Source organism: Anguilla rostrata, chromosome 8 (genome assembly GCF_018555375.3).
Source record: "Anguilla rostrata isolate EN2019 chromosome 8, ASM1855537v3, whole genome shotgun sequence".
Taxonomy (NCBI): Eukaryota; Metazoa; Chordata; class Actinopteri; order Anguilliformes; family Anguillidae; genus Anguilla; species Anguilla rostrata.
In genome coordinates, this window is record NC_057940.1 from 55,657,693 (window position 1) to 55,683,004 (window position 25,312).

The 25,312-nt window shown below is 46.0% G+C and overlaps 3 protein-coding genes across 4 annotated transcripts; 1 reads left to right on the forward strand and 2 right to left on the reverse strand.

Annotated features, from left to right (window-relative positions):
• Positions 1 to 3,876: 3,876 nt before the first annotated feature.
• rbm24a (RNA binding motif protein 24a) lies at positions 3,877 to 13,308 on the reverse strand. The gene is made up of 4 exons (XM_064349062.1): positions 12,866 to 13,308; positions 10,796 to 10,919; positions 10,099 to 10,153; positions 3,877 to 6,237 (listed from the first exon to the last, which is right to left on the reverse strand). The coding sequence occupies exons 1-4, from the start codon at positions 13,031 to 13,033 to the stop codon at positions 5,910 to 5,912; spliced, it is 675 nt and encodes a 224-aa protein (XP_064205132.1). The 5' UTR covers positions 13,034 to 13,308; the 3' UTR covers positions 3,877 to 5,909.
• A 2,472-nt stretch (positions 13,309 to 15,780) lies between these two features.
• On the reverse strand, positions 15,781 to 20,239 carry stmnd1 (stathmin domain containing 1). Of its 2 annotated transcripts, none has more exons than XM_064349066.1 (5): positions 20,035 to 20,234; positions 19,325 to 19,469; positions 18,714 to 18,835; positions 17,923 to 18,054; positions 15,781 to 17,351 (listed from the first exon to the last, which is right to left on the reverse strand). In XM_064349066.1, the coding sequence occupies exons 1-5, from the start codon at positions 20,092 to 20,094 to the stop codon at positions 17,124 to 17,126; spliced, it is 687 nt and encodes a 228-aa protein (XP_064205136.1). In that variant the 5' UTR covers positions 20,095 to 20,234; the 3' UTR covers positions 15,781 to 17,123. The 2 variants fall into 2 exon arrangements, with proteins under 2 accessions (XP_064205136.1, XP_064205137.1); XM_064349067.1 differs by lacking the exon at positions 15,781 to 17,351 and adding an exon at positions 17,601 to 17,690 and having other exon boundaries at positions 20,035 to 20,239.
• Positions 20,240 to 20,923: 684 nt separating this feature from the next.
• mterf3 (mitochondrial transcription termination factor 3) lies at positions 20,924 to 24,814 on the forward strand. Its single transcript, XM_064349069.1, has 8 exons — positions 20,924 to 21,095; positions 21,684 to 21,979; positions 22,149 to 22,301; positions 22,742 to 22,928; positions 23,174 to 23,321; positions 23,755 to 23,826; positions 23,907 to 24,068; positions 24,188 to 24,814. Exons 2-8 carry the CDS (start codon positions 21,721 to 21,723, stop codon positions 24,380 to 24,382), a joined length of 1,176 nt encoding a protein of 391 aa, XP_064205139.1. The 5' UTR covers positions 20,924 to 21,095; positions 21,684 to 21,720; the 3' UTR covers positions 24,383 to 24,814.
• Positions 24,815 to 25,312: the final 498 nt, after the last annotated feature.

Consider the following 25,312-nt stretch of genomic DNA (forward strand, 5'->3'; position numbering starts at 1 on the left):
TCAGTCACAGTGTCTCAGTCACAGTCTCTCAGTCACAGTCCCTCAGTCACAGTCTCTCTCAGAGCAGCCTGGAACACAGAGAGTCTCTCAGTCACAGTCCCTCAGTCACAGTCTCTCAGTCACAGTCTCTCAGTCACAGTCCCTCAGTCACAGTCTCTCTCAGAGTAGCCTGGAACACAGAGAGTCTCTCAGTCACAGTCCCTCAGTCACAGTCCCTCAGTCACAGTCTCTCAGTCACAGTCCCTCAGTCACAGTCTCTATCAGAGCAGCCTGGAACACAGAGAGTCTCTGTCACTTTCTCTCCACTCAGATTCCCAGTCACAGTCTCAGGCACAGTCTCTCAGCTGAGCCTCCCAGTCATGGTCTGTCGTTACATATACAGTACACTGGATCTCACAGCTGCTGAACTCATCGTTACAGGGGGGACCCCTGGGAGGGATCAGGGTTGGTTAGTTATGCACCCCAAAACAACATCACCACACAAGCATGCATTAATACTGAAACCCAACCTGGTACGACCCCCCCCCAACAGAACATGCATGTCAGGCAGGAACAGAGCACCTGTATAATGACTAATGATACACTACACACTAATATCACACACTGCACACTCATATCACGCACTGCACACTCATTTCACACACTGCACATGCATATCACACACAACACATTCATATAATAATTACACAGTGAGACCGTGTAATTAAACACAGAAACTGTTTAATTGCACACTGAGACTGTTTAAATAAACACTGAAACTGTTTCATTACACACTGAGACTGTTTAATGACACACAGAGATTGTTGAATTACACACTGAGACTGTTTAATTAAACACTGAAACTGTTTAATTAAACACTGAATCTGTTTCATTACACACTGAGACTGTTTAATTAAACACTGAAACTGTTTCATTACACACTGAGACTGTTTAATTAAACACTGAAACTGTTTAATTAAACACTGAAACTGTTTCATTACACACTGAGACTGTTTAATGACACACAGAGATTGTTGAATTACACACTGAGACTGTTTAATTAAACACTGAAACTGTTTAAATTAACATGAAACTGTTCATTCACATGAGACTGTTTAATTAAACACTGAAACTGTTTCATTACACACTGAGACTGTTTAATTAAACACTGAGACTGTTTAATTAAACACTGAAACTGTTTCATTACACACTGAGACTGTTTAATTAAACACTGAAACTGTTTCATTACACACTGAGACTGCTTAATTAAACACTGAAACTGTTTCATTACACACTGAGACTGTTTAATTAAACACTGAGACTGTTTAATTAAACAAATACTCTCCCTTTATTTCTTCTCTCTGATCTTCACTGCCCCCCATCCCCCAAAAGTTTAAAATATTTAGTTTGAGTGTGTGTCTCTCCCTTACGATGGTGAGCGTAAACGTTAGTGTAGATGATGGTATATGTGTGTGTGTGTGTGTGTGTGTGTATGTGTGTAAATATTTTTCTTTCCCTGATTCTTTACACGTGGGAGTATCTCCCCACTGGTTCCTGGAGACTCGCTTGTTCACCATACATGGATTCCTCGAATACAGACTTTCCTCTAACTACAAACTCTGATAGTATATTTTTTTTTTTCTTGCAAACTGGACGACTTCTATGATCTCCATTTGAGTACGGGTCCATTTTTGCGTCGACTTGTTGTTCCTGGCAACCAGCACCTTAATCTTTCTAATTGTGCTATTTATCAGAACGGGGAACATTTTAATTAAGTCCATAACTTCCCAAAACAATGAAATTATGAATCTCTTTAAATATATAGGAGTTTATACCGTTTTATGACACAATCCGAGGCAACTCTTCCACGTCACGCCAGTACAACAGACTGCGCTGAAATACGGCGCGGGGTTGGCCGGTTATGATGCAACACAACAGTTCGTCGGTCCTAGCCGGTGTAAACAAGAGACGAGGTCGACCTGCCGGTATCAGCACCCACCAGCTCGTGCCCGGAGGAGCCACAATAGAAGCAGTAAATCTTTGGGCTCCCTCTCGAAGCATCAGAATCAGTGCGTCATCGCCAGACCGAGCGACCGTAATCCACCCCCGTCAGGCCGCTATTATTTCGCATCGCTACAACCGTTACGCACGCGTCAGGTTTCTATAATAAACAATGATGTCAATTAAAATATTAAGCAATATTGTATTTGCGCACACTGTGTCAAAGTAACATAAACATAGTCAATGTCTTGGGCAGAAGTTCTTTTTGAATACAATTAGCGACGAATAAATACATTGTGCGGTATGTGACTTGATTTAATAACCGAAATAAAAGACACTCGCGGTTATACGGCATAAAAGAGCCACTGATCAGGCATTCGTCTTGTATTTCCAGTCCAACCAACAGAGTCAATCATCTCCTCACACACAAAAACGCATGCTTCCGACACACAATCCCCGAGCCTGTTCCATTCCGTCAATACATTTGCTATTTTCACACACTTTGAAGGCGATCGCGATAATACCTGCAAAACTGAGATTCCCTTATGATGAGCGAATTTTGAAATCTCGAACCGCAGCCAGAAGGGTCTGTTCGTGCCGCAGCTCGTGCCCCCCTGCCAGTCACTGCGCGAGAGCCGGGCGCTTCCGGGATTTCCAAATAAAGCAACATCGGCGAACCTGAGAAAGCGGTGGAAAAGTCAGTGGGCAGATCATTAAGCGACCTTGCTTCTCGCTCGGTTTTAGATATCCAGGGGCGCGGAGTCCCGCTGACAACGCGCCTAAATAAGGAATGACTGAATAACGGCCACCCGCATGGTGAACGCGCTTTTACATAGACACGTCTCGAGACGCCACTGCAAGCGTTCATAGTTAGTTGTATCTGGGTGCAGATTGCGAACTTCACCCAGTTGTATTGACTATGTACTGAAACGCCTGAACGTCCGTCTTTGTTGTTATGAATATAGGCTACATATTGATTCCTATGTAAAAGTGAACCATTAAAAAAACTATGTGTTTGACGACAGTATTTTGGAGTAGGGGAATTTAGAGTGCAGCATTGCCTGCATTTTAATAACCTTCTAAAGTGTTGTTTTCATGAAAGACGAAAAGAGACGACCAGCACCTAACCTTCGTCACCCTTCCCGTCCTCCTTAAAATAGCAGCTGTCTTATTCTTGTGTGTCTGTTCTTAAGTGTCAGAGAATGAGTCATTTGTCTTTGTACCTCTCTGTTCTGCTCCATTGCTGCAGAATCGTTTTCCAGTTTTTCCCAAATCTACCCCATGAGCGTTTTTCTGTTTTTGCTTTTGTTTTTTGCTTTTTTTATTGGTAGGAGGAAATATCCACTGTGTTTATATCTGCTCATTAGATAGAGAGAGAGAGAGAGGGAGGGAGGGAGAGAGAGAGAAGTTTCTCCACTTTATATTATACTTATATACTTATAATGATATATATGTTTGGCCCCAGTACTCGATAGTCCAGTGTAAAATGCCTTATCTCTGACTGTACATTCTATAACAAAGCACTCTGTAAACCTAAAGATTCAGAACGAGTGAAAGAGAGAGAGAGGGGTCAAGGGTCATGGGTCAGAAGATCTGCTGTGGAAGGCTGCAGTAGGGAAGAGTGCTATCACTGTAACCATGGGTACCATCTCCAGAGAGATACAACCTGAATGGTGTAAACACATGCTTATACATCACACACACACTTAGTCACACACACACGTGTAAATACCTGGCAATGTAAATACATGTGACTATGCTGCTGTATCAGTGACCTAGGATATGGGTATTTGCTATAAAGTAGGCTGAGAAATGTTAAAAATATATATTAAAGACTAGGAAGCATACATTTATAACATTTGTGTTATTCCTGCAGGTGCAAAGGACAGAGTCAGATTTCCATTTACGCAGAGTTTTTTATTTATTTAAATTTAGAAGCAATATGGACATTCTGTAACAATGCTGATATATCTAAAAATGCCCTGCTTTCATGTTTTAAATAACACCGGCATTTTCTGCAAAACGCTGTACGTTCTGTAATCCAGTGTAAGTTAAAGCTTTTTTACAGTGCTATCTTATGTCATTCACTTCATGTATTCCCTTGAAAGAAGCAGTTCAAGTATAAGAATTCCCAACAAAACATTCTCATTTGAGGCAGGATCTCCCTGTCTGTTCTTGGGTTTTAACCCCAGAGTACATCATCACTAAAATAATGTTTTATACAAAATGTATGAAACTACCCAAAAATGTATATCATTCTAAAATTCAGAGCGACAAAAAATGACCATCTCGTGTACGTACAGACTTAAATATAGACTTAAAAATATATCCTATGTCCTATAATAAATATATCCTATATATGCTAAGGCAACATGTTTGGTTGATTATGTTTATCTACTCAATAACTTACATGCCATGAGATGAATATATGATATTAATTTATACGGCTGCACCCCTTTGAACACTGTCAGCCCCGGTAAATAAATACGTTAAACAGAAGATGGCTTTCTGGGGTGCACATTCGTGTTCAGGGGTGTCTGTATTCATGTTCAGGGGCGTGGGTTTGAGGTCCAGAAAGGTACAGAAATATCCCTGGTCCCTGCCCAGAACAGGTGTGCAGGGTGGATGGAGTGTTCAGTGCAGTTGGGAGTGTTCAGTGTGGTTGGGAGTGTTCAGTGTGGATGGGTGTGTTCAGTGAGGTTAGGAGCGTTCAATGTGGTTAGGAACGTTCAGTGTGGATGGGAGTGTTCAGTGTGGATGGGTGTGTTCAGTGAGGTTGGGAGTGTTTAGTGCAGTTGGGAGTGTTCAGTGTGGTTGGGAGTGTTCAGTGAGTGTGGTTGGAAGTGTTCAGTGCAGTTGGGAGTGTTCAGTGTGGTTGGATTGTTCAGTGCAGTTGGGAGTGTTTAGTGCAGTTGGGAGTGTTCAGTGTGGTTGGATTGTTCAGTGCAGTTGGGAGTGTTCAGTGAGTTTGGATTGTTCAGTGCAGTTGGAGTGTTCAGTGAGGTTGGGAGTGTGTTCACTAACTGGCGGGGAGGCAGTAAAATGTGACAGTTGAACAAATGAGCACAACTGGGGTTCGGTTTGAGTGGGGGGCTGACCCAAAATGCTCTGTGTCTAAACAGCTGCATGTACACAGCTGTGACTGTCTGTCCCACACACAAGAGTGTGTGTGTGTGTGTGTGTGGGGGGGGGTGTGTGTGTGTGTGTGTGTGTGGCGGGGGGGGTGTGTGTGTGTGTGTGTGCGCGTGTGTGTGTGTGTGTGTGTGTGTGTGTGCGTGTGTGCGCGTGTGCGTGTGTGTGTGTGCGCGTGTGCGTGTGTGTGTGTGTGGGGGTGCGTGTAGGTGTTCCTACATGCTGATTCTCAGTGTGCTCTGTGGAGATGAGGCGGTCTAGGCCTGGAGGTGTACTCCATTACACTGTGCTTTCAACAAAACCTCAATAAATAATCACATGAAAAAGACAGTGACCACAAAAAATACTATTGCTATTACTACTACTATTACCGCTAATACTAACATTCGTACTATAACTATAATTATATAACTACTACTACTAATATTATTAGTCCTTCTCCTTGCAGCTGTTTTTGTATGCTTTGTTTTATCACTGCAAGTCCAGATGTGTTTCTACTTATAGTATTATCATCATCGGCAAATAAACTAATCTGTTCTGGCTCCGCCCCCATAATGTTCAAACCCCACCCCCGTAATGTTTAGACTTCGTCCCACAATGTTCAAACCCCACCCCCACAATAATCAGACTCCGCCCCCACAATAATCAGACTCCGCCCCCCACAATGTTCAAACTCCGCCCCCCGCAAATGTTCAGACTCCATTCCCGCGATGATCAGACTGGGCATCCAGGTAAGCTGGCCCCGCCCCTCTCAGTGAGGTGGTAGCAGGTGTATACGTCTGCCAGGTCTGGGGCTGTCATTGCATCCGGTCAGTCTGCAGCTGCTGTTGCTGGAACTGCCCGAACGTGGGCGGGGCAGAGCCGGGCGTGGGCGTTGCCAGGGCGGGTGGGACCGCGTAGCCGTACCCGGCGGCGGCAGCCAGGTAGCTGGGCGTGGCGGGCGACGCGGCGTAAGGATACTGCTCATAGGCAGCGGCCGCCATGCTGGCGGTGGAGTACTGCGCGTAGGCAGCGCTGTAGTCCAGGTACGGGGAGGCGGCCGGTGTGGAGGCGGTGGGCGGGACCTGAGGGATCATCAGGCTGGGCTGCATGTAGGCCTGCGGGTACATGTACTGCGCCTGAATCCTGCGGAGAGCAAGGGCACAACGTTCAAACCACGCTCTAACAACATTTACACAACGCTCAATCTTTACACAACGCTCTACCAATCTTTACACAACACTCAGTCTTTACACAATGCTCAATCTTTACACAACGCTCTAATAAACTTTCCACAACACTCAATCTTTACACAACACTCTAACAGTCTTTACACAATGCTCTACAGTAAGTCTTTACACCACGCTTAATCTTCACACACACTCTAACAATCTTTACACAACACTATAACAAACTTTACACAATGCTCAGTCTTTACAAAACTCTCAATGTTTACACAATGCTCTAACAAACTTTACACAACGGTTAATCTTTACACAACACTAACAATCTTTACATGATGCTCAATCTTTACATAACACTCTTCACAAAATGCTCAAACAACACTCTAACAATCTTTACATAATGCTCTAACACAGCTCAAACAATGCTCTAATAATCTTTACATAACACTAACAATCTTTACACAACGCTCAATCTTTACACATCACTCTAACAATCTATACACAATGCTCAATCTTTATACAACACTAACCATCTTTACACTATGCTCAATCTTTACACAATGCTCTTACAATCTTTACACCACGCTCACGCAATGCAAATACAACGTTCACGCCATGCAAATACAACACTCATAAAATGTAAATACCACGTTCACACACTGCAAAAACAAGGCTCACACAACGCAAATACCATGATCACACAACACACTTCCTGCATAGACACTGCAGGAAACAAATGCCTAATACTAACATGACAGTGATGCAGTGTTCATACAATACTCACCCAGCTCTAATGCAGTGTTATAAAATATAATGAATATGTCTGAAAGTGGATATGATGTATATAAATATGCTTAACAAATACTGTATACAGTGCACTCCAGAAGGATGGGATTGGTAGAGTGAAATTAGTTATTTTTGCTATAGACTTAATACATTTGGATTGGAGATCAAAAGATGAATAGGAGACAAAAGTACAGACAATTAGCTTTTATTTCACGGTATTTACATGTGTATATGTATTGGGGGGCTCAACACAAAAATATTTATCTTCTGAGCTCGAATCCAGATGCTCTAATTACATAGCAAGAATAATTAATTTTACCCTAATAATTAATATATTAATTTTACTTGTTCCCATACTTTCGGAGGGCACTGTATGTGTTATCCCCCCGCGACCCTGCCCAGGATAAGTGGGTATAGATAATGGATGGACGGATGGATGGATGGATGTATGTGTTATGTGTATACATAACATATAAACAACTGTTTTGTGAGTGATTGTAAGACCAGCACTATCTGCAGGACCTATGTCAACTCCCCTCCAGACTTGGATAAAGAAGTGATTTCACTCTTTTGCTCACCTGTATTAGAGCAAAGGTAAATTAAGCCTGTTTCAGAGCCCTTACTGACACGATCCAAAACCCAGGTACAGAAGAAACAAACAGGAAAACCAAACATTAATGAGAGAAAGAGCCTCCATCACTTTTTTCCTCAAAAGATCTTAATTCTGTTCGAATCCCCCCCCCTCTCTCTCTCTCTGCCTCCCCCCCACCCTCGGTTTTTCCCTCTGCCCCCCTCCCCCTCACACATAGACTGCAGACTCCCTGCAGCCGGGGGGGCTATTTCAGGCTCTTCATGTCAGCCTGAAAAAGATTTGGGGGGGGGGTATTCACCATGACCCTCTGTGCTCCCTCTCTCTTTACCTCTCCCTCTCTCTCCATCTCCTGGTCTCTCTTTCTCATTCTCTCTCTCCGTCTCCCCTCTCTCTTCTTCTCCAGCGCTCTCTCTTTCTCTCTTCCTCTATCTCAGTGTGCATGTTAAATGGCTGAGTCATTAAAGGTCAGAGTTCAGACCGGTGTGATGTAGATGGATGGGGTAAAGGGGTTTAGAGCAGAGGGTCACAGCTGCGCCAACAGGATTTTGGGTGGTTAAAAATAGCTCTGTTGCTATGGTAACGCCCTGTCTGCTTGGTAGCTGGAGTCTTTACATTTCTGGGCTAAATAAAGTGTCTGTCTGACAGAGACAAGCCCATGGGGACCTCCACCAAGGCGCCATTATCGCCATCTTTATGATGAGTCACTGTGCCCCACACTGCCAGAGACTGCAGCGCCCCCTGTGCCTGGCTTCCTTTTAACCTCTTATGTCACATCCTGTCCAGCTGAACCACAGCTTCCCATTGGAATATAACATCCTGTCCAGCTGAAACACAGCTTCCTGCTAGAACATCACTTCCTGTCCAGCTGAACCACAGCTTCCCATTGGAACATCACATCCTGTCCAGCTGAAACACAACTTCCTGCTAGAATATCACTTCCTGTCCATCTGCACCAGAGTCTCCGGTTAGAGCTCTCCAACAGTGCTGAATGTTCCTGTTCCTGTTGGAACATCACTTCCTGTACAGCTGCCTCAGAGCTTACTGGTAGAACCCACTCTACATGTTCCTTCCAGTTGAACATCACGTCCTGTCAGCTACCTGATTAGTCACTTCTCATTGTCCTCAGTAGAAAACGTTTGTGACAATGAGTCACTCCAGACCAAACTATGACAGAACCCTGTGACCCTCAGCTGTTCCACCACTGTGATCATTACTCAGGCCTTCCTTTCTCTTTATTTCTCTCTCCCCCTCTCTCTCTGTCTCTCCCTCTCTCCTCCCTTTCTCTTCCTCCCTCCCTCACTCTCTCTCTCACCCCCTCTCTCTCTTTCTGTCCTCTCTCTCTCCCCCTCTTTCTCTCTCTCTCCATGACCTCTGGCTGACATGCAGAACAGCTCCATTGCTTCTGTGCGCAGCCCCACCATATAGGGCTGAAAGCAGCAATTGCACTGGTATGATGTTTACAGACAGAGAGGGGGAGAGAGAGAGAGAGAGCGAGAGTCTGCAGCCAGAGAAGGATAAACCCAAACACAAGATGGAGTAAAGCAGAGTATCAGACTAAAACAGGAAATACTGCTCACTATAGCAACCACAATACATACGACCAAACACATCCGCAGTCAACCAAAAACAACTACACGAGATTCACAAAACCCTTCTACCACACTGCACCAACACCAGAGCACCTCTGGTCCAGTCTGCCTCGGAGAAGAGCAGCAGCTTAACCAAAATAAGCAGAAAAAAACGCAGATCTCATCTTTAAGCATGGCTTAGAAACGGGAACACAAAGCAGAACATGCATGCATTTAATCACCCGATCAGCTGCTCTGTTTTTGATTCTACTGGTCTGTGTCAAGCAGACGCACAATCTCAACACCATCTGCCAGACCAGAGAGAAGGACACATTGAGTCAAAATGATATCCACATACATGTACACACAGGCGTGTGCACACACACACACACACACATACACACACACACAGATCCAGGTATAAAGTACCTCTATCTACCATCCACTCAGGACACAGAAACACACAAATGGACCCAGATGGACCTGTCAGTACTACACCACAGACACACACACAAACCTGTCAGTTCTGCAGTACAAACACACAGTTGGACCTGTCAGTACTGCAGCACAGACACACTGATGGACCTGTCAGTACTGCAGCACAGACACACAGTTGAACCTGTCAGTACTGCAGCACAGATACACAGTTGGACCTGTCAGTACTGCAGCACAGACACACAGTTGGACCTGTCAGTACTGCAGCACAGACACACAGATGGACCTGTCAGTACTGCAGCACAGACACCCAGTTGGACTTGTCAGTACTGCAGCACAGACACACAGATGCCCCTGTCAGTACTGCAGCACAGACACACAGATGGAGAGGATATTCAGTACAACAGATGCAACTCGGCATTTCTGCCATGAACTCACTTACCCATAAGGCCTTTGGATAAATGCTGGGTGCAGCTGTGGGACCCCGAAGGCAAAACCTGGAACCCAAAGAGTTTGAACGGCTATAGAACATACTCAATGATATCACTCAATTATATTAAAATTATAAAAGGTTCATTTTTGGGAAATCAAAGTCATGAACATTCTGTTTAATGGCTGCTTGATGGTGAAAGCATTGCCTTTGTATCCATTTTATATCCATCAACAAACCACCTGCCTAAAGCTGATTCAATTAATTTAGTGAATTTTGTAGTTCTGGCTGATTCAGAATGTTCTGAAGATTGGCCTGATCAGTGTGCGGCATTTCTGTGGGCGTGTCCTGGGTGAGTGGGGCGTGGTCAGTGTAAAGGTGTGTGGAGTGTGGTCAGTGTAAAGGTGTGTGGAGTGTGGTCAGTGTAAAGGTGTGTGGAGTGTGGTCAGTGTAAAGGTGAGTGGGGTGTGGTCAGTGTAAAGGTGTGTGGAGTGTGGTCAGTGTAAAGGTGTGTGGAGTGTGGTCTGTGTAAAGGTGTGTGGAGTGTGGTCTGTGTAAAGGTGAGTGGGGTGTGGTCAGTGTAAAGGTGTGTGGAGTGTGGTCAGTGTAAAGGTGTGTGGAGTATGGTCAGTGTAAAGGTGTGTGGAGTGTGGTCAGTGTAAAGATGAGCAGGGTGTGGTCAGGTGCTCGGTGGGGGCGGGACCCTCACCTGTCTGTATGACGCGGGGCTTGGCCCCCAGGTACGCCAGGTTGACGTTGGCCTTCCTGCCATCGATGATGGGGTTGGGGTCCTTACACGCCCGGTCTGCTGATCCCCGGTCCCCCATCGTCACCTTGCATCAAAGAGGACAACGCTCAGATCCAGCCCAAACGCTGACCCCAGAACAGCTACAGTAAGACTGACCCCAGAACAGCTACAGTAACACTGACCCCAGAACAGCTACAGTAACACTGACCCCAGAACAGCACAGAGGGGACAGGCCTTAACAACAGCTTCAGTAAGACTGATCCCAGAACAGCTACAGTAAAGCTGATCCTAGGACAGCTGCAGTAAGACTGATCCTAGAAAAGCTGCAGTAAGACTGATCCTACAACAGCTGCAGTAAGACTTATCCCAGAACAGCTACAGTAAAACAGATCCTAGAACAGCTGCAGTAAAACTGATCCTAGAACAGCACACCAGCTAAGATACAGACTCAAAAGATAAACAACAGAACAACACGGCTACGTCCCGAAAGTGGCATTGGTGGGCCAGTAGGGGGTGTGTCTTCCCTGTGGAGCAAATAAACCCTAATGCCCCACCATAGTGATGGGGACACTGTGGTGTAGGAGACACTTTCAGAGGCCTTCCAGTTCCTGACTCATTGTGGTCATTGCAGATCCCATGGTACTTAATTATTCATCACAAAGTGTCCACCTGCCACCTACTCAAACCCCCCCCCCGGTTACACTATTTCCCTCACCCTAATATTCCCTTTAACAAACAAGGCACACTAAATCCGATTCCCGAGAATTACGAAAACTTTATCAGCCCCTGCAAATGGAAGGAGTCTCATTCTTGAAGTCGATACTTGTCCTTTCCCAGATCCTGTTTCCCTCTCCGCCTCGGCCGTCGTGCGCTGGGGGTGTTCCGGTGCGAAATGCAAAATGGCTGCCCTGGCCAGTGTTACATGCTGAGGGGGGGGGGGGAGGCGAGTTTCCGTCCTGTACTTAGTGTTGTGAGGTGAAAGGCGCTGTATAAATGCCCAGTACAACCATAACCGCAAGGGTGTGACCTCAAAGACCAGTTCGGCTCTCAGCCCAGAGCTGGAGGGAAACCCAGGAGACACATCCACACTGACTGAGGCCTAAATAAAACTTTTTTTTAAAACTGCCAATTATTTATCACCTTACGCCGTGTCCTCCGTGTTTCCACTGCCGGGACATGTCGTCCTGTGCTTGCTGGAGGCGGTGGGGGGAGAGGGTGGGGTGGGGTGTCTGAGGAGCCATGTGGTTTTTTGCCGAAGTGCAGCTGTTTACGCTGAAGGCCGGCAACACAATGCGCGTTTGTGTAAAAACGTGGGGACACAGAGGGAGGTGTAGGCGGGTGTTTCCCCACACCTGCTGCCGACTGTACGACTGCTTTGGTTGGCTGCGGAAAACTGAAATTTCCGAAATTAGCCTTTTAAAGGTTTCGGCAACTTCACCCCGAAAACGAGACAAAACGCGCACGCAGAATGTCTAAAAAAGCCGACGTAATTCTAGGCTATTAAAATATTGCTGGATACTCTTCCGTTATCAAAGTTCCAAGTAAACTTTGATAACGGAAAACTTTGATTCCAAGTAAATAAAAATATGACTCACTTGAGCCACAGGTCTATTCAGTGGTAAAATGATTGACTGGAGGACACCGCCTACTACTTAATAATGTGTAGAAATGTTAAGCATAAGAACCACATAGGCCTACATATAAGAACCATGGGTTGGCCAGGAAGAAATATTTGGTCCCATGTTTTTCTCGTTCTATGGCCTTTGACACGTCCGGATTATATTGCTTCAAGTGTCAACAGACTGACGACATAAGAAGACAAATGTTGCTCAATTCAATTCTGCGTATCTATTCCAGACTCATGCACCGTAAGGCTGTCAATTCGCTAAAGTTCCCCTCTTTTTTTAACAAGCTCATGCCCCCTCCCATCATCTCCACCCCCATTAAATCAAGAGTTTTTCTGTGCCTGTGTCAACTGTCACTTTAGCGTGCGTGCCCCAGACAGCGAAGTCTGGAATAAACGGTACTTACAAAGCCGTAGCCTCGCGATTTGCCAGTCTGCCTGTCGGTTATCACGACAGCTTCTTCGATCTCCCCGAACACTTCGAAGTATTTCCTGAGACTTGTGTCCGTGGTGTGGTAAGGAAGACCCCCAACAAATATCTTCGTATACGTGGTGTCCTTCTGCGTGGTGTGCATTTTATTAAATTATTAGTGCACAACAATATAAATACGAACAAACGAAAATAGTGCACTGTTGCCTTAGTGTCCTGTATGGCAGGATACGGAGTAGAAACAATATAAAAATATTAGAAATATAAAATAAAATTAAAATGATAGTATTGGAGGTAGATCAGTTATTGCCACACCGAAGGAGGAGCAGAGCCGAAAAAAACCACAACGCTTCTTCCAAACTTTGTAGAATCTTACTTTTGTGCTCGTGATCTAGCTCTAAATGCACTGCCGTTTGCTCCACCCAGTTCACGAGGCGAGGGCAGGGCGGCCGCGCATTCTTCCCCGCCCACCTGCCGCACGAGCCGGCCAACTCTGGAGCGCGACCCTTGAAAATGGCCGGAGTGTACCGGTGTCCTCGCGCTCCTTATTTAACCGTCAATGGGACACAGAAAACGCTGTTTAGCTACCAGCATCGGCAGGGAACATGTAGTTGGCAACACAACTTAATTTTCATTGTCACTCATTGATCGTGTGAAGTTATTACATTACAGGCATTTAGCAGACGCTCTTGTCCAGAGCGACTTACACAACTCTTACTTAGCGTTAGTAGGGGTCAAGCCGTAAACACATTCTGATAGTACTCAACATTCATCTGGGAAGTGTTCATGATAGACTGTACTGTGAGGCCAGTTGTGTAATCTTGTTGGCATCCTTTACCTTGGTCATTTGATGTGGTGTTTTGCAGTTGCTGGAACGGAAGCACAGACTGTTCTGGAATCAGTATGGCAGGATATTCAAGTCTTTCACTGATAAACAGGTGGTCTAGCGTCAGATAAAGAATTCAGTCATGTTTTAAGCTTACCAACAACCTGCTTGTATCGATCCAATGCAACCCACTCTGTGAAATCGCTGTGTGAGTGTGTGTTTGTGTAGCTGTCCAGTATGTATATTCCATACGTATAGGATCTGATTATTTTTCAGAAAATGAAGTTTAAAATGACTCAGGTTACATCTAGCCTATTTGAATTTGTTATGTACAGGCTCTGGAAACATAGCATTGCTGTATACACTGCTTTGGAGTCACTTTAAGTGTATTTTCTTGCTTCAAAATGTAACGCCCTGGCGCCCATATACCTGCCATCATGAAGCCAACAGGTATTCAGAAACTTCTTTAATTATCTGAACTATCTAAATTACACAATAAAACCGACTGGGCCAATTGGAAGCGCAAAGGCTGGAAGAATACACTAAAACTCCAGCTATGGCTATAATATGCTGTCTTAAAGTGTAACTGAAAGTCTGTTAAAATCCTGTACCTCCAGAAATTGTTCCTTTGGAGGAAAGGGGGCAGGTGTGTGTAGGGGGTGGGGGTTGGGGGGTTGGGGGGGGCGTTGGCAGGTGTGTTTTGAACCCAAAATACCCTAATCATTTGAGTACAGTTTCATCGCCGAGTGTGTGTCTGAGAAAGCAGTTTTCAGGGCAGTTATCAAACACAGGAGGCATCCAAGGAAATTAAGCTCAGTGCGCTGAGTGGATTACTGTACCAGAGCACCTGTTACCTGCCTATCCCTGTTTCTACCAGACACCCACCCCTTGGCCTCCATTAGGGGATGAGCTTTCTTTCTCAACACAGTTTTAATGCTCATTGTGCATTGACAGTGGCAGTTGGGCTACCAATGGACCCAGTGAAGCACAACACAGATTTGACTGGTGATTTCATTACATATAAATGGCTGCACATACGAATAAAATGATATTATAAGAATAATATAATTGTGAAAAATATATACAGTGGTAAAAGCCTTGCATTTGTAGCTACTTCAATGTTATATGTGTTGCATTTTTTCAGTTTGTTGTGATCTTGTGTTTTGTCAGGATTGTTCAACTCTGTTTGATGTGGAATAAGTAGACCTGGATGTCGTGTAGTTTGACGCTTAATTAATTATTAATTTCAAGGCTGGACTTCACTGGCCTCGCGGGTAGTTTGTCTTTCCTTCGTCCGTTATTTACACGGACAAACTTGATACTGAAGGCGGTAAATTATGCACGCGGTCTCTTCTGTGAAAGGGCTGTGTTGTGCAGCTGTTGCTCGGGTTTGTAACTGGAGAGCTTCGTCTTTATTATCACGCGCAACCCGACCCAATGATCTGCCGCGCGTGCGAACATCGGGGTCCACCACAGCCTGAAGACGCAAAAAAAAAAAAAAAAACGTAAGCGCAGCTGGCTGTCCACTAGGCCAGACAGCAGTGCAGTCGCAAGCGCCGGGGCCATTTCCTGAAGATCTGTAATTTATTCATGAGCTGCCGCACGGCCGACGGGCGCGGGACACGCCGGGGGGAGCTGGCCTTGTTATCGCGTTGCAGCGCCTCACAAAGGGAGCGCGATCAGGTTCCCCTGCGCGTGCCCCCTGTCCACTCTGTTGTACTATAAACACTGTGCGCGGGGTTCGTCATTTATAAAGACAGATTTATTGGGTAGCAACGCGTATGTTTCTCACGCGCACGAAATCGCACTCATTTACGTCGTTTATAAAGTTAACAAATGTAGAATATTTTCGCGTCAATGCCTTTGCGTCTTCTGTGTACTTTTAGTGGAAACACAAAAATCCAAACAGCCACATATGCTACAGATATTTCGCGTTTTTTTATTTGCGACGTGTCAGCAACTGAATAACATAAAACGCGAGGGGACAGGTGTACCACCCACCACCCGCGCGCGCACACAAACGCGCGCGCGCGCCCACACAGGGCAGTGAGTTTCAGTGTGTGCCACTCGCAGATGCTCCGCCTGATTGTGGGAAACAGCCCCATCTAGTGCAGGAAGTGGTTACATCTGCAGGTTAATTATAAAACATAATGTCCGTTTAATATGTGTCACTGGCACGTGATCAGCTCCCGACAGGAGGAAAGAGCTCAGAGCAGTTATACGCACACGTCATGCCTGCAGTATACCAGGGGACTCTGTTCCACCCAAAAATTACAAAGATATCTACAAGAACAATGTTAAAAAGGACTTGAACCACTCACATATGTGTAAAAAGACCGCAATGTGGAGATTACATTGTCTGTTCCGTTAACCCCCACCCCCCCCCCATTTGAACTCACGTTGCAGTAGGCATTAAAAAAAAACCCTATTTATTCTGGTTTTACCTCCCCAACTGCATCCCCCATGCCACCTCATAAATTACCAAGAGCACACCCTTAAATATAGTAACAAGCCCGGGTTGCGCTCTTATTTTAGCGTGTTGTGTGTGTGTGCGAAGGGGGGGGGGCATTAAAATATAACCTGGATGTCTGCACTCTTACCGATACCCCACTGTGACAGCAAGCAATCCTGAACTAACGCAAGTTGACCTAGAACTGGGAGCAGCGAGCAACCCCACAATCCTTTTCAACAGCTCTTCCTCGGCCTCCCGGGCTCTTGGTGATTTCTGAGCTCACCAGAGCTCTCTTTCTTCTTACTGATGTTCCAGACAGTTGATTTTGGTAAACCTACAGTTTGACCTATGTTCCAGTTTTTTTTTTCTTATTTCTCAGCCTCATAATAGCATCTTGGACTTTCATTGTCTCAACTCAAAAGGCTAGAATCAAAACTAGATCCTGAAAGCTTTCTTATACCAGCACTAAGGAAGCAATTGTGATATCCTGAAATGGGGGAACTATTTCTAAAAAAATTTTTATTAAAAATACCCCTACATAAAAGCTTAGAATGTGCTCTTTAACCACATGTGAATTGTTTGATTACAAATATAAATTGTGGAGCACAGAGCCAAATCAAGAAAAAATATGTCTTTGTCCAAAACATTTAGCAGCTCACTGTATATTTTAAATAAATTCATACCTTCACTCATATTACATAAAATAAATATGTGCACAATGTAATCTGCTGCTGTCTGTAGATGACACACACGCACACACACACACCTGTACACACACATGCACACAGACACACCTGTACACACACACACAAACACATACACACCTGCACACAAAAACACAAACAGACACACACACAGGCACATACGCACACACACATACATACACACACATGGTCACACAAACACTCACACACACACATACACGCACAGGGCTGCCACATGGAATAGTATATTTGGCTAAAACTCTTCCCCCTCGGGGTCTGTCTCTAGCTGTGTCTCCTCCAGGCCTGGGTTGGGGGGGTCAGAAGGCTGCAGGGAGGGGCTCCTGCAAGGCCCTGGGGCGGTGGGGTCTGGGGCTCTGTCAGAACTGCCCTCCTCCTCCTCTTCCTCCTCCTCTTCCTTCAGCTTTGGGTTGCCACGGAGCCGAGCTGACCTCAGCCGCTGCCTTAGCTCCGCCTCCTTGACCTTTTACACAGAGAGGGGTGGGGTTAGCCTTTAGCTCTGCCTCCTTGACCTTTTACACAGAGAGGGGTGGGGTTAGCCTTTAGCTCCGCCTCCTTGACCTTTTACACAGAGAGGGGTGGGGTTAGCCTTTAGCTCCGCCTCCTTGACCTTTTACACAGAGAGGGGTGGGGTTAGCCTTTAGCTCCGCCTCCTTGACCTTTTACAGAGAGGGTTGGTTAGCCTTTAGCTCCGCCTTCTTGACCTTTTACACAGAGAGGGGTGGGGTTAGCCTTTAGCTCCGCCTCCTTGACCTTTTACACAGAGAGGGGTGGGGTTAGCCTTTAGCTCCGCCTCCTTGACCTTTACACAGAGAGGGGTGGGGTTAGGCTTTAGCTCTGCCTCCTTAGGGGTAGGATTATATGGGGGAGGGCCAACCTGCTTATTTATATACCAAACTTAAAAGTTTTCCTGCACCTCATTTCCATGTTTACTGTCTCTAATCCTCTCTGGCTCTCGTACTCCCGCCACCTCTCATTCCCTTTCTCTCTCCTTTCCTCTCTGCCTCCCTCTCTCTCCCTCCCTTCAGATTCACCTTGCGTCTCTCCTCTACGCTCTTCATCTTTTCTTCAATGGTTTCCATGCTGGCAACTGTTTGCTCCTTGCTAGTCTTCAGTGACTGCAGACGTGCAGGTGGTTTCTGCAGAACCTTGTCTGTGCTGTCCATCTGCCCGAGAGAACATCGCAACAGTAAGTATTAGAACACAGTCACATTAGAACAGTAAGTACTAGAACACAGTAACATTAGAACAGTAAGTACTAGAACACAGTAACATTAGAACAGTAAGTACTAGAACACAGTAACATTAGAACAGTAAGTACCAGAACAAAGGAACATCAGAACAGAAAGCACATGAACAGGAAAGAGGGATTATCGTTGGAGCATCAATGCATTACAAGAAACTGCGCAGTCACTCTGCAGTCCCCCAGCTGAGTTGTACAGTCCCCCAGCAGAACTGTGCAGTCATGGAACTGGAACAGAACCTCAACAGAGCCTTAACAGATACCAGACCATGGGGCCCATTCACATACTGGGACAGTGCCTTAACTGATACCAGACCATGGGGCCCACCCACACACTGGAACAGTGCCTTAACAGACACCAGGCCATGGGGCCCATCCACACACTGCAACAGAGCCTTAACAGATACCAGACCATGGGGCCCATCCACACACTGGAGTCTTAACAGGATGAACCAGCCTGCAGTTGCTATATGCAGTAAAGGTGGCACGTACAGGTATGTTCTCATCAGGTGGGTCATATCTCAGGTAATGTCAGAGCCCCTGTGCAGGTGACGGTCTCCACCCCGGGGACCAGGTACTCACCGTCACACTGTAGGCCTCACCTGCCGCACCCAAAGTGGGCGGGGCCAGGAGGATGCCCTGATTCCGCAGCTGCTCCAGGATGTCGCTGGAATTCTGCCTCTCTGCGTTCTCCGAGCTGCGAACTGACACACACCTTCATTACTGTGTTTCTCACCTTCATTACTGTGTTTTGCTCGGCGTGGGAACACGCGGCACTGGCAGTTTGTAGGGTGTTGTGCATGCTTGTTTAAAACGAGCATAAATGCAGCATTACTGTGACAGTCCTAAGAAAAGAACCCGGAGGTAATCATGTTGCACTAGCAAATTCATCAACAAGCCTCCCAAGCCATTTCTGTCAATATCATAAAACAACATTAAAACTAATGAAAAGGCCTAAACATTTTCGTCCTATTAACCCGATATGTTTTCTTCAGTTTTTTTTACGTTATTATTTAATAAATGTAGGCTCAAATGCTAATAATGCCCCGGGGTGTTAAGACAGGCCTTTCAACCTGCCGCCCAGTCAAGTTCCCGCAAGTGGCTCTGATTTAGACAACTGCGTGTCCACGGGAGACGGAGCGGCGGACACAGCAACGCCCTCCCCTTCAGCACGAAAACGGGCATTCCCTCACCCGTTAGCGGCGGCGCGAGAGGCGGCAGCGGCCCGCGTGAGGGCGACGCACCCTCGCCGGCCTCCAGGCCCAGCCCGCTGTCGTTCGTGTGCTTCGACACCGCCGAGTCGCCCCGGGAAAACGCGGCGGGCTTGCAGAAGGCGTCCTGCAGGCACATCACAGTAACACTGTGCTTAAGATCTGCAATTAATGCGACTCTGCAGGCCTTCAATCTGATCACTTAAAAAGGGGGTGCTCTCGTGCACAGCCAGGGAGGCCCCTGTACCACCCCCCGTATCGCGGTATAATCCAGCAAGTATTTAGATAAATATTCATTTTATACTATTACATTATTGTAGGCCAATGATTGTATACATCTTGTTAAACAGGAAATTGACCCAGTGTCGAATGTTGAGATGTTTCCATATGTATTTCAAGATGCGTTGCAATACAGTTTAATAGACATCAAGGTAATGAACAACTTGTACTTTTATACAATAAAGTGATGTAGGCTAGGCCTACTGCCTTTACAGATGTATCACCAATATAGCTTATAGCCCATTCAGTTTAGTTGACATCAGTTAAATGTCTTGAATCTGTGTCAATGTGTTGTACGTACATTATGTCGACATCATGAGAACATTATTTTTTCTTTTTTTTAAAAAAAGTTTTACTTTGTTCAACCTGAAAAGAGTAACACGCGCAGAAATTGTTTCACACGCTAAAATTACCTCAAATCCGTTGCGTTCCACTGGGCTGACCACCCTGATTTTTGAGCTGCCACATCCCATTCTTAATTCAGGAGATAAGCCCTAGATCGTTGCATCTATTTCACGTAGCTGTGCTTTGAAGCTACTTTTCACGGTGAAGGAACACTAAAGAACGATTGACAACAAGCTCTCACATTCTTATACATGGTCCGAGAAAGCACGAACGACGTTGTCATGGACTCATGCGTTGCCAGGTGCCGTTGCTACAATAAATCTGACCCAGTTGCGGAGTTGACAATACGCAGTCAATGAGGGCTATGACCTCAACCCAGTCAGCACGTGAGCTAGAGGCTAGGTGAAGCACCAAATTCTGTCTTTTCAATTGAAATGTATATATTCATCAGAAAAATATAAAAAGGCTATGGTTAATATCGCAACCTAATATTGAATAGTTAAATCACATTAAAAATATAGGCTAATCATGATGACTCTATATGATCACTATTATAAATGTGATTTAGCTAGGACTATTCAATATCAGGCTGAAATAATAACTTTATACAAATTATAAAGTGTATTCTCGTTTTTCTTATCACTGGAACGTATATTAATTTCTTACATTAAATACATTAAATGTCCACCTTTTGTATTTCATGACATTGCATTTAAGCTGATGACCTTCTGGACAGCTTCCAATGCGTCATATATTTGGATATCACTTACTGGATTTCAGACGTTTGTTCGTCTTTCATTTTCCTAAATTATATGCGACGTGCGAGAAATTTGCAAGAAGAGGTTGCTTTGCTGGACACAAGAGAGTGGACAATCCTGTGGCCCTTATACTCCGGGACGGAAGGTGGCAGCATCGCTCGTAAATGATATCTTAAAACATAGAAAGCACTGAAGAAGAGCCACTCAATGTACTTATGGTTGGAGCACGAACTCCTCATGTGTGGATATCCTGTGGTAACAGTAGTCCTGATGCCACCTGTGTTCCGTCATTTTGACAACATGGAAATCCGCATCCACTAAGAAAGATACTGACCGTAACGAGAAAGCCACCTCACCTGTGCATACCGAGCGTGAGTGCCATTATTCTGTTTGATATTGAGTCAAGGGCTTTTAGGTACTACCCAGCTTTGACGTTAGCAGTCTAGGTAGCTCGCTGTTTGGCCACATAGTTGTCATTGATTAGGATATAATTCAGCCAGGTGCAGTTTCAATTTGTAGCCATGATCTTCTGTAACGATAGGCTAATTTAGTAATTCGCTACTATCTCGTCGTTATCAAAAATGTTATTTCATACTCACAAAAAACATTATGCAGTTGCTATATATAAAACAGCCAACAATCTAATAAAGAAATGCAAAAACACGACTTGGTTTGCCAAGATGAAAATAAGGCGGCTTTCTCAAAGATCTGTGAGTCGCTATACCTGTGAATGTTGCATGTGAATGTCATATCCTGTTGAGCGTTTCATGTCTATGGACAGTAAAACGTACAGCTTCCATACGCGCGTGTAAACCTCTGTGCCTGTATTGACGAGCGCAAAAAATGTTTCCTTGTTCTGCCATAATGACATTCATGGTAATACTTATGTGGTGAGATTAATTACATGTATTTTTGTGTTTTTTCTTGTTGTTGTTGTTTTTTTTTTTACTCGTCCTTAGGTGTCCAGTTTAACGGATTTGTCCCGGGAGTTTCCGGATGGCTTTGGCCCAGTTTCGGCTGCTGCTGAGCCGGACGTTGGTGGCGGGGGTCACACGGAACCCCCAAGTTCAACCCCTAAGTTTCCGTGGCCATGCCGCCCCCCCGCTCTGGGTCAGAGGCGGACTGTGCCGGAGCGGGACAGTTAGCCGGTACAGTGAGCTGGCGGGCCGGGGGGAGGGGCCCGCCCCCGGTGCTGCTGTGGTGAGCAGCGCACTGACAGACCTGCCCCTGCCCGGAAGCCTGCCCTGCCTGGTGGGTGAGTACGGACGACACGTCATTTCAAACGGGCGTGAGATCCTGGATCTCTGCAGATTTTTCGCCATGTCTGTGTGTCTGTGTGTCTGTGTACTGAAACTGTGTGTGTGCTCGTGTACTGAAACAGTGTATCTGTGTTTGTCTGACGCGTGGCATGTCTGCCGCCACAGATCTGGACAGAGCTCCGCCCCTTTCTCCATTCGAGGAGATCAGCGAGGAGGAGGCGGTGCAGATCGTGGCCCTGCCCCCTCTGCCACCTGTGTCTACCGCCCTCCGGGATTACGTCAACCAATCAGAAACTCTCCGCATGCTGGTGCACCTAGGTGCTTCTTTCATTCTCATTGGTCAAAATAACTTTAAGTATATGGTTAGGGTCGCCAGGTTGTCTCCACCTTGTGACCTGCAGTGATTTAATTTAATATTACTGAGGTGGTGCAAATGATAATTGTTTGAGAATGGGCTTGACAAAGAGGCTATCCTGACCTCTAGCTGGCGGAGGACTGAAGTACCATGCAAGAAAACAAAGGGAGACAAACTGGTGTATATACTGTGTACCTGTGTGCAGGTGTGTATATATATATAGTGTACCTGTGTGTGTAGGTGTGTTTATGCTGTGTACCTGTGTATGCAGGTGTGTATATATATATATATAGTGTACCAGTGTGTGCAGGTGTGTTTATGCTGTGTACCTGTGTGTGCAGGTGTGTTTATGCTGTGTACCTGTGTCTGCAGGTGTGTTTATGCTGTGTACCCGTGTGTGCAGGTGTGGATCTCTCTAAGCTGCAGGCCAGGCGCAATGTGGGCTCCATGCTGCTGAGGATGGGCCTGCAGGACCTGCAGGAGCGGCTGCTGTTCCTCAGGGACCTGGGCCTGCAGGAGCCCCAGCTCGGCCCCCTCCTCACACGCAACCCCTTCATCCTCACCGAAACCCTGGAGAACCTGCGGGCCAGGTGAGGCAGGGAGGGAGAGAGGGAGGGAGAGAGAGGGAGAGAGAGAGAGGAGGGAGGGGGAGAGAGAGAAAGAGGGAGGGGAGAGAGGGAGAGGGAGGGAGAGAGAGAGAGAGAGGGAAGGAGGACGGTGGGGGAGAGAGAGAAAGAGGGAGGGGGGAGAGAGAACGAGGGAGAGTGAGAGAGATTGGCAAATTGTTATAAAGATATAGTAATTTTTGTGTGGTGTGTGTGTGGGTGTGTGCAAGGGTGTCATATCTTCGGTCTAAGCGGTTCAGCTCCGAGGAAGTGGGTTCCATGGTGTGCAGAGCTCCCTACCTGCTCAACTTCAGTGTGCAGAGGATGGACAACCGACTGGGCTTCTACCAGACCCTGCTGGGCCTCAGTCCCCAGAAGGTAGGGAGTGTTAGATACACACACACGCACAAGCCAGACCCTGCTGGGCCTCAGTCCCCAGAAGGTAGGGAGTGTTAGATACACACACACGCACAAGCCAGACCCTGCTGGGCCTCAGTCCCCAGAAGGTAGGGAGTGTTAGATACACACACACGCACAAGCCAGACCCTGCTGGGCCTCAGTCCCCAGAAGGTAGGGAGTGTTAGATACACACACACGCACAAGCCAGACCCTGCTGGGCCTCAGTCCCCAGAAGGTAGGGAGTGTTAGATACACACACACGCACAAACCAGACCCTGCTGGGCCTCCGTCCCCACAAGCTAGGGAGTGTGGGCCTGACTGTGTGTGACTACAGTGGGAAGATGGCAGGGATGGGCACATGCTGCTTATGTCTCTGTTATGAGTCGTGTGTCTACGTGCGGTTTTCTTCCAGACTCGTGACATCGTGACTCGTCTTCCTCGCCTCCTGTGTGGCAGCCTGGAGCCGGTGAAAGAGAACCTGAAGGTAGGTGATCGTTCCGGAGCCTTCCGTCCTGCCGTGTTCCGCGCTTCGCCTCCCGTCTCAACACACTGCCCCCCCCGCAGGTGTGCGAGCTGGAGCTGGGGTTTCGCCCAAACGAGATTCAGCATGTGGTCACGCGCATCCCCAAATTGCTGACGGCCAATAAGAAGAGGCTGAGGGAGACGTTCGACTACGTCCACAACAAGATGGCCGTCCCTCATGCGCTGATCGTGAAATTTCCCCAGGTGGGCTGCCGCTGGCAGTTTTTATCATTTGGCTTTGATGACACGATGGAGTCACTTTTAATGCTCTCTGCAGTGCTTGTAAACTACAACTCCCATGATGCTTTGTGTGTGGCCCGCAGGTGCTGAATGCCAGCCTGCTGCGAATTCGGGAGAGGCACCTGTTCCTTCAGTACCTGGGGAAGGCCCAGTATGACCCCGCCCAACCCGGCTACGTGCCCCTGGATCAGCTGGTGTCTCTCCCCGACCCAGAGTTCTGTTCTGAACTGGCGACGGCCTCCCTGCAGGACTTTGAGCTCTTCCAGAAGACGCTGTAGTCATTGGGTGCTGCGTCGCTTGAGCTGTTCTTCTGCCTGTGGACAGAGGGCTTGGGAAACAGCTCAACACCAAGAGCCAAAATGGCTCCAGTGTTGCCATGTTGCAGAGGATTTCCACCTCAGAGTGACTGCATTGCAACGTGGTTCAGTGTACACGGGAGAATAGGTGTTATCAATGAAAGGTTAAGATCTGGATGTGCAGAGTGTAGAAACCCGGGGGGAAGGGACTGAGTTCCTGTCTGATATTGCAGTGTGTCGTCTGGAAGTGGCTTAAAAGATTCCAAAGAAAATGGCTGCAATGTTGAGGTCATAATTTGCAATAAAATGCTTAATATTTAATTGTCTTACTGTTTATGAGGGACGTTTCTGCTTGTACAATGTACAAAATGTCATGAAATATGACTTTTTTATATTAAAGGAGATCAAACACGACTTTAATTATGAAATTTTAAATGATTGCTTGTGTCATATGCCAATTAATGCTAAATTTTTAGCAGAAGATAAAAGAAAGTGCTGCTTGAGTCTCTCTTAGGCCCACAGGTGCTCTTTGCATTATGTGGGTTAGTTTTAGTTAAACAGAAACTATGAAGAAAGCCACTTTGCATTAGACTGATATATCTCTCAAAGGTACTCCTTTGTTTCAGTAGAATGTAAGCCTTTATTATAACATGACAAAATGATTTAAAATGACCCAGGTTGTTTTAAATCATTTTCTGATGTTACAATAATGGCTTACATTTTCTGAAACAAAGGATTGATTGAAGAAGTGCTTTTTACATTTGCAAGAGATGTCAGTCTAATGCAGTGGCTTTCTTCATATTTTTAACTCATCCTAAATTCTTATTTTACTTTTCAAAAAATTTTGTTATATATTCAGTCTATATAGCAGTTTTCAATTTTCTAAATTATAATTTTGGGCTGAATAACCCA